Source organism: Thermobia domestica, chromosome 11 (assembly GCF_964235325.1).
Source record: "Thermobia domestica chromosome 11, izTheDome1.hap1.1, whole genome shotgun sequence".
Lineage (NCBI taxonomy): Eukaryota > Metazoa > Arthropoda > Insecta > Zygentoma > Lepismatidae > Thermobia > Thermobia domestica.
Genome location: NC_137464.1, coordinates 63,137,088 through 63,156,198, shown reverse-complemented (window position 1 = coordinate 63,156,198; position 19,111 = coordinate 63,137,088). Strand labels below are relative to the sequence as shown.

At 34.3% G+C, this 19,111-nt stretch overlaps 1 protein-coding gene across 1 annotated transcript in view; it reads left to right on the top strand.

Annotated features, from left to right (window-relative positions):
- The window catches only part of LOC145664102 (U3 small nucleolar RNA-associated protein 25 homolog), a 36,032-nt gene that overhangs the window by 4,268 nt on the left and 12,653 nt on the right, over window positions 1-19,111 (top strand). The window contains exons 2-5 of the mRNA XM_081730452.1: window positions 1,551-1,986; window positions 6,885-7,525; window positions 13,895-14,099; window positions 16,353-16,772. Of these exons, the coding sequence (XP_081586578.1) occupies window positions 1,591-1,986; window positions 6,885-7,525; window positions 13,895-14,099; window positions 16,353-16,772 (1,662 nt within the window). The 5' untranslated portion in view covers window positions 1,551-1,590. The remainder of the gene's footprint in view (window positions 1-1,550; window positions 1,987-6,884; window positions 7,526-13,894; window positions 14,100-16,352; window positions 16,773-19,111) is intronic.

Below are 19,111 nucleotides of genomic sequence, written 5' to 3'. Positions count from 1 at the left end.
CCTAGTTAACTGAAATAATAATAATAATAATAATAATTTTTGTTCACAGAGCCGAAAACCATAATTTCACTTGTTTTGAGAATAGAAGCGAAATACATTCTGATATATTGGTTCTCTTCACGAAACTGAAAATAAAGCTCGCAATGAATTATGTTTTGAAAGTTTTTCATTATCGTTTGCAAATGTCGTTAGCTTAAGATTGTTACAAGCTGCAAAAGTTGTTGAGCAACTGTGAAACGAGAACTCGAGGGAGCACCCTACAACGGTTTCGTTATATCTATTTGTCATTTTTCTGTAAAACCTGTTTTAAGGTCAATGTCAGTTCTTCTGACGTATTCAATGAATGTGTTCCTCGAAAAATCTGTTGTGTGTTTGGAACTGATGTTATCGGTTTCGGCTCCGCGCTGCGATTTTTTTTTTTTTTTTTTTTTTTTTTTGTAGGGAGGGGGTTTGCTTCCGTTCTTATTAACATCCTTGGATTGAATTGGCTTCGTAAAGTTTTTTTTTTTTTTTTTTTTTTTTTTTTAATAAATAAGAAACTTCAAATTTGATAAACCATCGATTTAATTCGTAGCTTTTCCTAAATACTAAATCTCTGTCTTCAAAGAATCATTACGATATTGTTTTCCTTTAAAATAAAATTAAAATAGAAAAGAAAGGGAGAGTTCACTTCTAGTAACTTTTCGAAAGATATCAGTTGATAAGGAGGCGTAAGATAATATGTTCCATCTCTAATAAACAAAATGCTTTGTATATATATAAATATGTAGAATTATAGTACTTCACCGAATGCATATTGGAGTTCTGTTAATATACCTATCATTTCGATTTCTTTCTAATCTACTGACATCTTCCAGGGTCACACTACCTTAAAGAGCCTAATCAAGTTACCTTTTTTTCTTTTTTTTTTTTTTAAACCAAAGATTTATAAGCTTTGCTCTTGTTAAAAGCACTGAACTTCCATCTCTGTCCAGCCCCTGAACTTCACTAAATTCCTGAAGTCCTGAAAATAATAATAATGAATACAAAGTACTATAATTTGCCAAAATTTTAGTTTCTATAATTTTATAAGGTTTGTACATAGTGTCAGTAATTTTTGCAGGAAATTTTAATTAGTGCATTTCAGTGATTGAACAAATCTGGAAGTTCAGTGCTTTTAGCAGAAGAAAACTTTATAAATCTTTGGGAAAAAAAAAAGGAAAATTAAGAGATTTAAAATGTGTTAAATCAGGCATCTTGGTTACACACTCTAAAGTACCTACGTAATGATGTCAGTATTAGTAAGACATCGAAATAGCACAATAATAAAATTTAAGCACGCATAAGATAAAGTACTATAATTTATCATATTTATATACATATTGCACAAATATGAAAACCTTAAAATACTATGCTTCTTATGTTTGTTTATTCGGTGGTATTGCCAAATGCCAGGTAATAAGTAACAAAGAGCAATTATAGGTTTAATGGAATTTTTTGGAAATTAAGAATGCTTGTAAAATACATTTTGGTTACTCTTAGAAATTAAAACATTTTGTAATCATTTTCAGATTTGAATTGTTTGTGAGGAAACAGTCAAACTCGTCAAGAATGAAGGGTAAATACAGAAGAAAAGGTAATTTTAATCCTAGACGTAAACACAAACGTAGAAAAGTTGATGTAGAACATGCTGTGCGAAAAGATGAGGAATTTAAGGAGGAGAGAAGTTCTGTACCTCAAGTGGAGGAAACTGCAATTAGTGAAGCGTCCTCTGAGTCAGAAAGTGAACAAAGTGCCTACACTCAGTTGCTTGCCACCTTTTCTGGTTCTTCTGGCCGAGCTAAGCCCAAGGTGATTGATAGTGATGAATCAGAGAGTAGTGGAGACGAGAACAACACGGAGGAGAAAGCTGAAGAAGAAACGGAGGCAGTTGGTGACAGTGAAGATGGTGAAGTCGAGGAAAAAGACTCAAACGATACTGATTCAGAAGATGAAATAATGGAAAAAGTAAGTTGGAATTTCATTTTTTGAATGAAGAATGTAGTCTATAACTAAGCTGCAAATATTATGAAGCATGACACAGAAAATTATGTTATGTGTCTCTTGAATAGCATTTATATTTTAACAAAAGATGCAGTGGAGTGGCGCGTGGGGAACATAATTGTTTGTGGTAATTCTCTATGGGCAGTTTGTGTTTTCATGTGGTCTCTCTTTGGATGGACAATTCCTGCTATTCTGAGTCCACTTATTCTGCGCTTGCCTCTCATTATTTGTACATAGCAATCATTTCTAATTGATTGACTGATGAACTATTGAAAACTAAAGTAGTGTAAGTTGCTAGCAGTGATAATTGTTACAGTAGTAAGTAAAATATAACGCTTCATATTCACCGCTATAAATCATAAAACAGTAGAACTTTCAAGGGACACGCCCTTCATCTTTAACTGACTTGAGGTTTTAAAGGGTTCTAGACTTGAGTTTAACCTTTTCCAAACTCATGTCAGTTGAAGATAGGGGGTGTATCTCTCGAAAGTTCTACTATTTTGTGTTTTATAGTAGTTAATGTGAAGTGTTATTTTTTATTTGTTATTGTGTGTTGTGAAGATTTATACAAAAATATTCTTAAAGCAAAGAACATTTTTTAAAAAAGGGAAAAAGATGTACACTGATAAGAAATACTTTCCTACTTGCTTATTTTTATAACTACTTTTAGAAGTCAGAGCACAAGCCAGTAGTAGACATAAATCTTTTCTTAGCTGCATATTTTATATAATGGGCATAATTTGAAACCGAACAATATATACACACAAATGCTCGTACAAGAACACTATACACGCCCGCAATAGGCCTATTTACAATTTCAGATGATGTAATCATGTTTTTCAAATATATCGAAAGAATTTTTTCCACACTAAATAGATTTTTCAGTACATACTCTCAAAATGACTGGACTGAATAATTATAGTCGTTATTCTTATATGCTATTACACTTCTGCTATCTATGCTGGAGATCTATAAATTTCGTGAAATCTGAACATCACATTTCAGATAACTGTTGCTTAATTGGATATACTATTATCAGCATCGTTGTGGGTTGATTATCATTAAGTTGTTCTTTTTATTGCTTTATTCATGCAAGGCCCATATTTCCAGAAAAGGTCTTGATCATAATAATCAGGATAACACAGTAACTTTTCTGTTCTTACGTTCCTCTGATAAACAGCATTAGTCCGTTGAATCCTGTGACCGTGAGGGGTTCGGATCCTGTTCGGTGCGCTATATTACCACGTTGGGATTCGAACCAAAACTATGAACTACTCAGTGATCAGATCCTTCAATAGCGCGAACATACTAAGAATCACCATGTGAATAACTGTATGAAATTCCGGTATGATTTTCATTCAGTTATTTACATTGAAGCACAAACATTACGAATTTAACATGCAGACAACTTATAACTAATCATGCAATAAAATAGGAACACTTTCATTAAGCAAATTCAATTTAGTTTAACATGTATATTTTCGGGCTGTCTTAGTGACATTTGTTTTACTGCCCTCTTTACTGTTCACAAATACTTACATATGTTTTACATTTCACAATATTATAGAGTAGACATTTTAATATTAATTTTCACTTCAAACCTGTATTTATGAATAGCAGTCCTTTAGCTTATAGTAAAGGAATAAACTGACGCAACACGCACACGGACGATTACGGTTACGGACGCGAAATTCGCACTGTAAATCGTTGATTCACATATTTAATAAACTTTAGTGATCACTATAAAAGTATAAACAAGTTTAGTATTAATTTAACTTCATCTGATGTTTTTCTCTTCACTAATTTTACATAATATCTGCACTATGTTGAAGTGTTTATTCCTCCGGTTTTCGTGTCATTATTCAGAATGAATGCATGACTTGTTCGATTGTATTCTTCCGCCACTGCTAAACTGCTACATCATACATCATGTACACGTAATATAATTAATTCACTAATTATATGTATTTCTTCAAACTTGATGAATCAATATTGAAGAAGTAAATAGTTAATTTTAATATTTTTATAGTTATATTACAATGATTGAAGATTCATAAGAACTACTTTTTCACAAGAACATTCTAGTCCTCCGCAAGTTTACTCACGGTTCCTGGACGCATACCTTTACTAAATTAGGATGTGATTTTGCACCGGAAGATTTACTCACACTAGTATAAATTCACACAAGTTCAGCCACAGATTACTCGAAACAGACTATCTTGCAGTTCACCAGAAAATGTCATTCCTTACTGGTTTGCGATTTAAAAACAGTTTTTTAAATAACAGGCTTGCACACTTACAAGCCGTGCTTTAAAGTCTAAATGTCGAAACATGTTACTTATAGTAAGAATAGTGGGCTCAGAAAAGAAGATTTGTTTTTAATATGACTTAATATTTTTATATTTGTATCGCTACAGTAATGTAGTAGCAACATCTTTTTAGTGTAGTGCATAGTATTTCTATTTTGTATCACCCATAAATAGAGAAATATTTCCCCAAAGTTAATGTATAACTTTTTATATAGTTTTTAGAAGTTAAGTACGAATTTTTTCAGCTGTCTAGAAAAGGTTTAGAAAGATAGGTATGGGGAAGAAACCTGAGTGTTAACCGTAAGAACACCAAGGGGGAAGGGGACTGCTTGAGGCTCACACCCATTAGTTTTTAATGTAAGCCAAAATACGTGGGTGTTCCTAGGGTTAAATAATAATAATTATAATAGGTACTGATACACACCATTCTGAAATGATTTGCTGTGAAAGAATTTTATAAAGTTCTTAAAAACTCGTAGAAAAATATCATGATTTCTACAACCGCCAGCAAAAGTGCGTTCTCACCTCTCATTCTGTTGTCACTGGCTTCAAGTCAATAGACACTTTTTTGATAGACAGAGAGAGTTGTAATTTTGATAAGACTAAATGTCAAAACCGAAACAATATTCAGATTGGTCCATTAATTCCGAACTTACTCACGAAAGAATATTATGCATTAAAAAAAAAAAAAAAATGTGGAAAAAGTGTAATTGACACTCACGAAAAAAATATCCATTGACTCTTTACTTTTAAAAGCTATGAAAGTATTTACAAACGTAAAACTCTTTAAATCAGACGAACATTTTCAAGACTTACAAAACTTGTTACGCTAGAATTGATTTAAAAATGGAATTTTCTAGAATCTTAGTGAAATATTCTTTACTTATATTTACCGATGGATGCTATACGATAAACATTTAATACCAGGTTGTCTAAAAAGTATTGAGCCGTTGGAGGTCATAATTGAGAAGACATTTATTCTGATTTGAAAATAACATAATGAGACCACGCATGCACCATTTTGTTAGATGACTTTTCGCCATTTTTCTGACAACATCGTAATCCCGTCGCTGTAGACCTTCGTTTCTAGTCAAATGATTGTGACACATGGTTCGCAAATGATTGTCTCACAGTGCCAGGTCCGGGTTATACGCTGGAAGCATTAAAATCTCCCAGCGAATTTCTTTTAATTTCTGATGTGTCGTTAAAGATGTATGCAGTCTGACCTTCGTTGTGAGCATGCTATATGACATCTTTTCTGTTGGCCAGTTTCGGCTTTTTTTTTTTTTTTTTTTTTTTTAATTGATGGGTGCGGTCGTGCTAATTGTTGACGGTATAGTTCGAATCTATCGTTTTGTCCAGCGGCAGCAGCTCGTGATATATGATGGTCTTCCAGTGCCCCAAACGAAGAATATAGCGTTTCTGGGCGTCATTGTCGGCTTAGCCAGAAACTGTTTATTTAATTTTTTCTCCCTTCAACCACGATCCGTTTTGCACATTTGTTATTGTAGGTTATCCACTTTTCATCACTTGTGATGATCTGCTTCAGAAATGGATCAAGTTCGTTACGTTTCCGTAGAGATACGCAGATAGAAATTCGATCGAGTAAATTATTCTTTTGTGAGATCATGTGGCACTCAAATGTCAAGATTCTTTTTGTAGCCAGCTTTTCCCAAATGGTTTAATACCATTTGGTGGTAGATGTTTAGGTCGTAGACGATGTCGTGATTGCTTGCATGCCAGTGCTGCTCGACTTTTTCCAGAATATCATTCTTTCTTTTTTCTGATTGGTCGCTGTCTGTTAGAAGCATCTGGTACATCGAAATTTCCAGAACGAAGGCGACTGAATCGTCTTTTGGTTATTGCTTTTGTAAACATATCTTGCCGATAAACATTACAAATTTCTTCACGGGCCTGCGCAGCATTTACCCCTTTATCGAAATAAAATTGTAAAATGTAGTGCAGTTTTGTAGAAAGTCATAATATCTTCACGGCGCAATACCTTAGTCTGATTATAAGAATTTCTCCACTGTTTCCAAATCTAACTTAATGTGGCAAATGACATTAAACCTGACCTGCTGCGAGTCATATATCCCAAGATTTAACGCACTAACGCCATCTCATACACAAAAGGCTCAACACTTTCTAGACAACCTGATATTTGAAAAGGCAAAAACAATATATTATTATCCATACAGTTTCAAAGCTTCTCTTACCTGTTTCTCGGTGTACCTTATTAGCGTTACTAAACATATTAGATGATGATGGAATTTTTTACTCTGAAAAATCTCAAAACTTGAATAAAATGCTTTTAAATGACATCCTGTACCAGTTTCCATACTTCAATGTTATGATGGACATGATTGCTAAACGGTTTCCCTTGAAGAACAGGTACAAGGCAGAAGAACGTTTCAAAAGGAATATTTTAGTAATTGTGTCCATCATAGCCTGAAAGTGTAGAAGGAATTAGGGTAAGGTTTAACAGTAAAGTGCATAGAATTAGTTTTTGGTGAAGTAACAGTAAGAAAATGATTTATTTTATTCTTTTATTAGGAGGAGATCGAGAGCTGTCAAGATCCATTTAGCCGTCATCTTGAATATGAACTGAGTGAAGATACTTTCAAAGGCATAACCAGTGATCCACCGTCAGAGAAAGTGCATGAAGTGACTTGGCAAATGCTCGGGCAACTTATCATCCAACTTCCACGACCGGCTAGTGAATCAGGCAAAGTTTCCAGTACAAATGTAAAATCTGAACCTAAGACACTTATAGATGGAGATACAAAATACGCAGAACTTGGTACCGTACCCAAGCCAATAAAAACTGTAGACTTGTCCACACTCTACGTGAAACAGCAAATTCAAAACAACATAAGTAGTGCGAATTCTGGTAATCTGAAAGACCAAGATTTAGATTCATCTGAGATTTTTACTACTTTGCAAAAGGAACTATTTTCTGTTATTAACAACTACCAAGACCTGTATTATTGTGAAAGGACTCATAAAAATGGAGAAGAAATTAGATTTGTATATTGTCTTCATGCTGTGAATCATATTTTAAAAACTCGAACTAAAATTTTGCATCACAATGCAAAAATAACCAAACGTGATGAAACTCCTGAGGAGTTTCGGGACCAAGGCCTCACTAGACCTAAAGTGTTAATACTTGTGCCTTTTAAAGAAGCTGCACTCAGGTAACTTTTTCCACAAACTTACTAGTATTGCTACTGTTTAATCAATATTATGACCTCGGACAATTTATCGCTCTATCAAAAGTCTTTAAGGTCCCATTGTATTAAATAAAAGTATTTCTGATTTAATTAGTTAATTTAGAGCTTAGCAGCGGGAGTCATTTTACACTGGATCAGTGACAGTATAAGATGTGGAGCTTGATCTTTTCTTAAAAGAATGTTATCCAGGATCTATATACTAAAGGTAAAGATGAGGAGAAATCTTGTCGGAAAGGTTGAAACTGGAGCCTCTTAGTTGCTGGAGCAGACGACTAACCTCTTATCTACATTATTCCTTTCAAATTTATAATACATAGTATTTTACCTATTACTATGAGTTAAACAGAGTGTCTAGCAGTCTGGAATTTCGGTGAAAGTCTGTAGTTTGTGTCCCAATCGCTCATGCATTGCATTTGTAACGATGGATTACAGATTTCTGCTTTCTGTAACAAAATCTCCACATACCAAATATCATTGGTGGGTCAAGAGATACGAATATATTCTTTGAGACAAAGGAAGCTATCCTCACTATCACTCCATGACTCGTTCATATTAACTCCGGTGATAAGTATAAATGCTTCAAGCCAGAAATCTCCTAAGTACCAAAATTCGTACCATTATGTCTGATGATACGAACATTATGTCCTGCAGGTCAAAATAATTTGTCTTGCATATATAACAGAGTGAGGCATATATTCGTTTGTATTTGAACCCATTCAAATGTATTATATTGTTCCGTCATGTGGAAGTACTAAATTTAACCAGGAGTTAGTATGACATAGTGCGTATGTCAATCGTTACGTAGACAGCGTATCAGCTCCTGTTTCCGTATTAGTCAACTGACACGATCAAATATGGGAACTTGGGGCCGCTGTGGCTCAGTGGTAGAGCGTTCACCTCTGGTGCTTGGGGTCTTGGGTTCGGTCCCCGCCCTCGCCAAGTAAACTTTGTGGTGGACAAACACCGTGTGCGTGGGTTTTCTCGGGGTTCTCCCGTTTCCTCCCACTTTCTTCATTCCACCATTTCATTCATTTCTCATAATCACCGTCTCCTTTAGCCTAACCGGCATAACCGTGGGACGTAAAACTCAAAGATTTCATTTCATTTTCAAATATGGGAACTCGATCAAGTGGCTACTCGATACCGTTAAGACATTTTTGGAAGAAAATGGTGAACGCCTCGGAAATTGCAAAGGAAATCTATACTTTGGAAGGGGAGGGAACTTTTGAATATCCGGATAACCCAAAACTGGTTAACACGATTCATGACAGGTGATATGAGCGTTGAATACCAACCTCGAGCTGGGAAAACAGTTGCTATAAATACAATTCTCCTGGAGAAGACTAATATCCAATTCATGCACAAGTACACGTCGATTAGATGGGATCATCTCAAAGCACAGTGTGTTCAACTTCATCAACTGTATGTAGTTTGTTTGTAGATGGCCTCGACTTGTGCCTTACGAGATGACACAACAACAAGCCGAACACAGCCACCAATTGCTCTAGAATCCTTGTGACGGCACATTTTGGTGTCGGATCAACAAGAGAATAAAAAATTAATCTATTTGTTGTATTTTGCTTATATCAAAATGAAGGCTAAACACCATTACAATTCAAGAGTTTATACGTAGAGATTCATCTCGTGTAGTCTTCAAGTATCTTAGCATAATCCGAATTATCGGATCTGGCAACGCTGTGCTTGTAGAGCTCGCTTAATTATAGCGCTGCTGTATATTTGACCTAGCTCCGTATATATTACATCGTTCATTGTGTTTCTATTTCTTTGTCCTTAATTCGCTGTGGAATTTCAATACGAACACAAAAATTAGAAACTGTTTTGCACCTTCTCAGACAGCAAAGAAGCCCAGGGTAATTCTGAGGAGGTATATAAACCGAATACTTTACAAACAGAAGTGGGTGTAATGTTAGTGACGTTATCAGTGATCCTCCGCTGCAGACTTCAAACTAGTAACCCAAATGATCTTCCGGAAGTTGGAATCTGGACAATATATATTATGTCCAGATTATATATGAGTGAGTAATTGTAAAAGGTTAAATACTGGTTTGCAAAACTTGCAAAGAAGTTGGTATGCTAGAACCAAACAGAACGCTATGTGAGATGACTATTTCACACCCATTGGCTTCAATTTGTATCAATGCCGCAGATAGTGATAAATGAGAGCAAATGGTTTCTGTACGTCATAAAAAAAAAAAAATCAAATATAAAGAAAGTGCAGTTCACCAGGTCGCTGTTAAAATATTGAGCACAACAAAACTGAAATCTGTAGAAGCAATGTGCACGAAAGCATATGAAAATTGAAAGGAAATCGTTTCTATGGCAGAAGTTATTGATTAAAAAGTATCAAGCGTTTCATGATTTTGAGTTTAAAATTGATATGCAAGAACTGAATGCAATCTGTATGGGTCGTCCAACTAACGCATATATCAATATCGTTAATCACATTACTACCGAAAATGAAAAGCAAATTATTTAAGAAAATACTCAACTTCGAACAGTAAAATAGCCCTTCTTATAGACAGAACTCAACAATTAGCCATCTGTCATCACTCATTGTGTACCTCAGAACAGTGCTTCCAGGCATGAGTGAACCCACTACGGAGCAGGACGCTTGGGGGCAGACGTTTAGGCGCGGCCGTTTGGGCGCAAAGCAACACGATGAGCTGCTTCGGCGTGGTTGTTCGTTCTTAACTGGTCATTGAGAATTCTGTCATACTGTCATACAGATTGCATATTCTCATTGGAAATAATGCTGTTTTTTTGCCGCCCACTTGTATCGTTCCTTTACGTTAGATATATCATAAAGGACAAAAAATTGTTTTGGAGTGTCACAGACTTCCTACAGTAAATTTTGTTTGGCCAAATTCTTCCTATTTCAATGTATAGCTAGTGCCTATAAGTGTGTATTTTTATGAAATCCGAAATAACTTTTTATTGATACAATAGAGTATCAACTATCCGGCCTAATGGGCAGATCAAATAACAAAAAGCATTCACTAAATACTTTCTGAATCACCCATTTTTGTTCCAAAAACAGCTCTTATTCGTTTCTTCTGACCTCTTGGTACGTATTATATTGGTATAATTTATTATAGAAAATGAAAATATGTACACTATTATAATAAATTTAATAATGTCTGACTCAAAAATCAAGTGCACAATACAGTATGAATATATAGTCACATCTTTATAATTACTAAACATTAACGATTTTTTTTTATACATAAATTACATGTCTTTGTTACATATGTCTTATTTTATTAAAAGAAAATATTCTTTTAAAACTAAGCCGCATAGTACGGAGACCGGGCAGTCAATAGTTTGCTACGGTTTCTTCCCATTTCTTCTCAACTGGTAGAGACAAGTTGTGCATGATATGCAAAAACTTCGCTGTGTTCAGGATGTTATTTTTAGTTTTTGCAGACTCATTTGCGGAAGTTTTTTCGAAATTTCCAATGCTTAAACATTTGGGCTCTAGTTATGAAATACATTATAACATATGTAGGTAGGTAAACCTATTTGGATAAAAGGTTTTGCGCCCAAACGGCCGCGCTCAAATGTCATGGGCCCATCCACCGACATCTTCCTTGAGAAGACACTACTGCCGAAAGCGTGTTCACCTCATTGATGATGCGTTTAACAGCAGCTGGGTTTCACAATGACTTTTTTGAAATAAAATCCTGTTACAGTTGCAACTTATGGGGCAGCTTGGTAGAAAATCAGAAGTAGGTATCTTACTCAAGCAACAGTTTCCTCAAATATTACACATACTTTGGCACTGTGCAAATCACAGGTTAGCAGATCTACTAAATAAAGATTTTCCTTCTCATGTGAATCATCTCAAATCTTTTCGGGACAAATACATATTATATCTTAATCAACAAAAAATGCTAGAAAGTTAAGAGCAAAAGCGGAACAGCTTGACATTGAAATCTGGAAAACTGGAAGAATTTTAGATAGCACGTGTGTAACTTCTAGCTTAGAAGTATGTCCGCAGTGTAAAAATATTTTGAAGTGTTTATTGCATACTTCAGAAGTGATGAAAGAAGGGAAAGAAATAAAAGAAGTGCGTATAAAGGTCTTCTGAAGAAAACTTAACAAATGTTGATTTCGAATCTTGGAGTGATGTGTGACGTGCTTCAGGAATTGCCAGATCTGTCTAGAATTAAAAGCGCGTGGCATAACAGTTTACTTGGCCCACAAAATTAAATTTAAAAAATAGCAATTAAGTCCAGCAGTTTAAGGAAAGGCAATTGACGAGTGGGCTCTTTTATCTTGAAGCACTTAGTGTTAAGGTTCATAGAAGTCCCGCTTAAGAGAGGTACAAAACATCGTCAAGAAAATCACATTAATGTCAAAATTTTATGATAGTCTGAGGAAACGTATGGAGAGCTGCCTGTTAACTACTGAGGACTGTGAAATACCTGAAGGGACCAAAGTGTTGGATTCTGCTACTTCGCCGAATAATCAGAAATAATTTCTACATTGCAGTGATTACATCCTGGTGCCAGTTCGAAATTCGTTGTAAGACAATAAGAGAAAATATTGTAAAAAATAGCCTTTCTCTTTGTTGTATTTACTAAGCACAGAATACATAATGCATACTTTTGTTAAAATTATAGGAACCGTTTTGTAAGTGGTTGTGTGCCCTTGAACACATTGCTTACAAGCACAAGGGTTAAGTTAAATTAGCTGTACAGTTAAACCGATCGTACGCTTAAACTATATTTTAGAAAACAAAAACAGTGTGTATCATGAAGTAAAATAAAATATTTACCTTAAATGCGGGGTAGTTTTTCTTTCCTATATTTCGGTGTCTTTGGACTGATACCGAAATATAGAGGAAGAAAAACTACTACCAACTAATTAAGACAAATATTTTGCTTTATTACACATTAATATTCTAGTTGAAGCGAACATTAATGAAGCTTCTAGAATTCGACTCGCTTGGCATTTGTGTGTTCTACTCATGTATTCCATGATAAGTCGTAAAACTACCTTATTTTAACAAAACTTGCTATGGACCTTCCTTCAACATGCAGAAATAACCTTGTTGTTTGGGGTTGCAATCCAGTAAGTAATAAGGGTAAAGGGGGGTGAAACTCACCGTATGTTGCAAGTTTACACATTGACATGTAAGACAATTTTCCAATATAGACTACGTAAAAGTTATTTGATTATGAAAAAACTTATCGTATATTTTTTTAATAGTATTGTGAATATCCCTACAGCTTGGAGTTAAAATCTACCAAGAATAAAAGGGTGAATTATTCCTCCTCCTGCCCCTCAAGTTCAAAATGTGTTTCACGATAATTTTCGCTAAAAGTGTTTGATTTTGGCGTAACATGTTGACATTTTCTTTAAGGTTAACCAATCATCCTCTTTGCATGGAGATAAAATCAGTAAAGAATAAAATAGTGGATGTACCTTCTGTCACCCTCTCCCCCGAGTTCGTTTATAGTTCACCAATAAATGTTCAAATTCATTCGGTTTTACAATAATATAATGCATATTTTCTTTGATTTTTTCCGTAATACCTAGTGCTTGGGATTAAAATCAGTCCAGAATGAACGGTAAAATCAGGCCCTAAAAGGATAAGGATTACTGCCCCCCCCCCCCCCCGCCTCCGATTAAAAATATGATCCTAGATATCTTTCGTAGAAATATAATTTCATTTAATATGGAGTATGCTTTTCGAGGATTCACAGTGATTCCTGCTACTTGCATTTAAAATCAATCGATAACAAGATAAGGAACTTTTCTCCCCAAGGTTTAAAAAAGTATATTCTATGATAATTTTCGTAAACACAAAATAAAATATGTGTTTATTGAGGTTTTGATATAATACCCACTTTTTCAGTTGAACTTGATCAAATATGAGGACTTACTTAACCTACCCGCCGAGAATTTGAATAAAAATTCCATAATTACTTTCGTTAAAAAAAAAAGTCGGATGTTCTAATTTTTTTTAAGAATTTCCAATCGTCTCAATTGAGGCCAATAATGAGGGAGAACGTAATCCTCAATTTTATATAACACATTTTCCTGAATATTTATTAATAACACTCAATTTTTAATAGAACATTGTATGTATTTTGTCGGAGATTAGAGACCTTCTATAGTTTTGTGTTGAAATTCATGAGAGGGAGGATCATTCGATTCAACAGTGCACAGCATCACTAGTCCGTACAAGCAAATACATACCTTATTTTATTTGTCAATCTTTAATTAATTTTCTACAGTTCTATCTATTTAAATCTGGAAGTTATGTGTGTTATACATGTTATGGTAACGTTGATATTTGTTTTCCAGGGTGGTGAAAAATATCATCAGTATTCTGATGCCGGATGAGAAAGCAAATGTACTTAACAAGAAACGTTTTGTTGATGAATTCAGTGGAGAAGAGATAGCAATGCCTCGGAAAAATCCCAAACCGGAGGATTATGAAATGACTTTTGCAGGGAACACTGATGACACTTTCCGCGTTGGTCTTACAGTAACGAAGAAAAGTTTAAAGGTAATAAATGCACATAAATATATGTTGATTGATTTTGAGGCTTGGTTATTGATTTTTAAATTTAGATGGGGTAGAATTTAAAAGAAGAAGAAGATGATTGCAGTTGATGAATGAAATCAAAGAGGAAATGTCAAAGAAGAAACTTGAGAGAGAATTGTAACGCACGGAAACTTTTAAATTTGCAGCAAGTGATGTACGAGTGACAGAATACTTAGATGGTGATAATATGTATTATTATTGTACTTACATTTATTTTTTAGTTTATTAATTTTACATAACAGAAAAGTATGTGTTCGTTCCTGAAACATGTGATGTGTGTTTGTGGATGAGATCGTACACGCTGATATTGCAACTTCGTGCATTAAAATTGCTTCTTCACGTAAATTTGTATGTGGACATTTTAGTTCTTCTTCAAACTACAATTCCATAAGCTGAAAACATGAGCACATCATATTGCAAGTGAGAGTTATGTCTAACTGCATGTGACATATGTTAAGAGCTCGCCATTCAGTTCTATACAAAAACTTCTGGTCTGAAATTCAAAACCAGAGGAAGTAGTGAAGTCAAGTAGACATATAGCGAGGACCTCAAATCAACTTCAGACTTAAGTTTGACAGGTGTCAACTTTTTAAACCATACTAACATCTATTAGTAAAGCTTCAGGAAAGTAAATCTGTTATAAATAGTCAGCATCCAAGACTATGTGGAAAGGGACTAGCAGGTTCACCATCAGATATAAGAGTTAAGCTGAGTACCAATTTGGACAACCAAAGGCTCGATTCTTATTTGTACTCGGATTTATAAGTACATCAAATAATAACGTAAGCATGCAAATATGCTCGATAAATTATTATTATTATTATTATTATTATTATTATTATTATTATTATTATTATTATTATTATTATTATTATTATTATTATTATTAATAATAATAATAATAATAATAATAATAATAATAATAATAATAATAAGCATCAGAATAAGCAAAAACAAATACACGAAAATCAAACGAAATATTTATTTTGGTAAAATACTGCCTTATTCGAGGATATTACAGTATATAAGGTCATACTGAGATTTTCTTGCGTTTGTCACTGAAAAATGATTTGTGCAGTGAAAGTGCTGTTTTCACATTGCATGCCGTCACAGGAGCATGTGGAAAGCAACACAATTCTTTTTTGATGGATTCCTCTGCAATATTTGTTTCTTCACCGAAATGCTTTGCAGAAATTTTGCACAGTGTTTTGTAATCAGGATTTTTTAGTAGTACTTGGCTAAACTTATCGAATTCAGTTTTAGCAACACCTTAGGTCCCCTGAAAATATTACTGAAATTTCTTCTGTCAAGAGAAAGTGAATGTTGTAAGGAATTATTTCGAATTTTCTAATGCTTTATAAAATCAAGTAGTTTGGAGAAGTGGTTATGAATGTAATACGGAAAATATGGAATGAGTGATAATAAAAGTAGTGCATAGGAGTTCAATATGCATTTTTAATGTGATATTTTTTTAGTAAAATGTGCAATTTTTAATTGAAAATCATAAAATAAGCAAGCAAAATAATTTATCAGAATAAGCGTTTTAAGCACTATAAACCATAATTTAAATTGCTTGTCAGAGTGCGTACTACGAAGTACAACGTTTCTGCATATCTTTAGAAGTGTTCAAAGAAATAAGCATTTTGCTTAGAAATCTGAACTATAGTAATAAGTGTGCTAGTGATAATCCTCCTTATAACATATCACTCTTCGACAACTGAGACACACGCAGTTTAAAGACACATATAATTTACATTAAATACATCTTAACTTAATCGCCTGTAGGTACATGCGTGATATATAAAATTACCAACATTAAAACAATAAATGAAGACTGTGTTCGTGGATCGTATTTGAGCTACATTCCGTACAATACCACGGGCTGGGTCATGATATTACTATTTATAGTTTCTTTTGTGGCAGAAGCAAGATATTCTGCTCATTCATTAACTGTGACTAATTTCTTCGGGGATAGGAGGGGAAAGGAAAGTTTGATTACCAACACGTTTTTAACGTATATATATATATATATATATATATATATATATATATATATTTTCATGAATTTCAATGAATGAACTTGTAATTCCCTAGTTTTAACCAAAATATATTTCCTATTTTGTTTATTACTTAGTTTACTGCATCGTAATATTTAATTATTTTAATTAGTAGAGAAACGTTCTATTATACGAATTTTTATTTTTATAATTCCAGTTATATGCTGATTTTTATTCATCAGACATCATAGTTGCCTCACCTCTTGGACTTCGAATGATCGTCGGGGCAGAAGGGGACAGCGAACGAGATTATGATTTCCTAACATCGATTGAAGTTTTAATTCTTGATCAAGCTGATATCTTCTTTATGCAGAATTGGAATCACGTTCTCCATATCTTCGAACATCTCCACCTTCAACCCAGAGACTCACATGGTGCGGACTTTTCTCGGGTGCGCTTGTGGACATTGAATGGGTGGAGTCGTTACTATAGACAAACTCTGCTATTAAGTTCAGTTCCACTCCCAGTTATAAATTCGTTGTTTAATCGTCATTGTCGTAATTATGCTGGGAAAGTGCGTTCAGTTAATCCAGTAACTACAGGAGCTATATGTCAAGTTGTCGTTCAGTTGCCACAGGTAAGATTAATTGTATTATGCCTATTGTTGTGATATGTCGTAAATCCACAATACTTTGCGACGTATTCTATGAATATTACAGATCAGTTGTCAAATTCAATAGAAGCAAAAGTTATTCTTCAATGGGTTGATAATTGTTTATAACTATTTTTGAAAAAAAAAATATTAAATAGAACACCAGATGTAAACACCATTTACGTTGTTCACTACTTCTTAACTCATTACGAATTATGAATCATAGGAGTTACTGTTTCTATATTTGTGACAACTTATTGAAACCATACTTACGCATAAGATGAACTACAGGGCCTTTCAGATGAGAAAGTACATGAACAAATAACCAGTGATACGATGCGTGAGTTTTAGTACAACGTTGCCGGCGTGTAGACTCTTTTCTCTTTTGACTGTCCCTTCAACGTTACGAAAAATGCATTAGCAGTATTACCAGTAATTTTATACACCTTATTCCAATAATAATTTGCAGATTTACTGTCCGTTGTAGAAATATAAAAATAGTTTAAACATACATGAATTATCTGCTAATTTATTTCGCTAGAACTGCTAAGAGCCCATCGTGTGTTTTGTTTTGCTGTTACCGTTGTCTGTGTCACTTCATATTTTCTGTTGCTGTTTCAGCTTGATCTTTGAAACTTTGTATAATGCTCTAAATTTGTTACTCTCTTTCATTAAATCTTTTTCTCATGATTTTTCTGCATATTATTTACATAATCCTCAGTCTTTTGTTTAGGTGGTCTGTTTCCTCGTTAATTACGTTTTTGAGGAACAGAACTATATAAGTTTTTGCTCTAAGACTTTGACTTATTCGGAAATTAAGTTTTGGCAACTATTGCTTGATATTTCTTTCTTTCTTTCTCTTTCGTTCTTTTGTTTTTGTAATTTTAAACACTAAAAATAAATTTTGTCATTTGCTTTTCTTTTATTTCGATTACTACTTCAGTTTCTACAGCTTACAAGAATGTATGATTGATACAAAGTGCGTTCACTTAATAATAATAATAATAATAATAATAATAACAGATGAATATTATACAACAAGGAGGCTATGTTCCCATCCAACTGAATCAGCTTTCATGGTATACAACGGTATGAATTTCAGAATGGTCCCGCTGAACTTCTTCGTGGCTGTATGGTTGGCTTACGCGTCGTGGGCGCGGGAAGACCAGGTCCCATTCTCATGTGATTCGGATTCCACCTTAAGCTGTAGGACTACGTCTCATGTAGCTTCGCTGCTAAACGAGATGTTAAACTCCAAACTCAACTCAACTCAACTCAGTGGTCCCCGTAATTTCTGCGTATCGCAAAACAGTTGAGTTAGTTTGGGTACTATGATTTATTATGTATCATTTATGCCTTGCCGTCTTTATATAGGATGAAGAGAAGGCTATGAGCTAATGAGTGAGAGCTGAGAAGATGAGTGGGATGGGCTATGAGCTAATAATTTTTTTAAAAAAAATTACATTACTCACATCAGACAAGAATAGGTATTTCTTTTGAAAAGATTTTTTTCAAGAGAATCTCATGACTTTCTTTTCTTAAAGTACTTGTATGTAGGAAGTAGTTCTAAGATATGCTGCTGCATCTGCATCTAAGTGCAAACAGAGTCTGCAGGTGGTGAATTATTTTGTTTACTATTCTTTTCTAGAATTATGGAATCAATTTTCTAAAAACAAACATTGAACAAAAACTTGAATCAAATCAGTCGAAGTTATACATAAGACCTAAATTATTTAATTGTTTTATATGGAAACTTAAGTCTATATCATGACCATTAGTTGATATAGAAACATGAAGTTTTCACTTACTTGCAGGAGTGAGCAATTATTATACTAATATTTGGTCTAGGAATTAATTCGTGCGGGTGGACAAGAGATGGCGCAACGAACGGAGCGTCCCACAGTTCCGTGTATCCACACATGTGTCGCAAACCCCTGTCATCGCGTATCGTTCATAGTATAGGGCAGTGGATTAAAGCGTCAACAACACTAGTTTGTAGTTAAGTGAACATGGCGCAATTTGTGCCTGATAAAGTGTTTTTGCGGGGTGTCCTGCTGCATTACTTTAACATGCAGAAAAGTGCGACTGAAAGTCATCGTATTTTGGTGGAAGTGTATGGTGACCATGCTCTAGCTGAGCGAACGTGTCAGAAGTGGTTTGCACGGTTTAGAAGTGGTGATTTCGGCTTGGCAGACCAAGAGCGAGCTGGACAGCCAAAAAAATTTCAAGACGAAGAATTGACAGCATTGCTCGAGCAGGATTCGTGTCAAACGGAGGAACAACTTGCAGTAGCATTAGGCGTTGATCAAACAACAGTCTCCAAA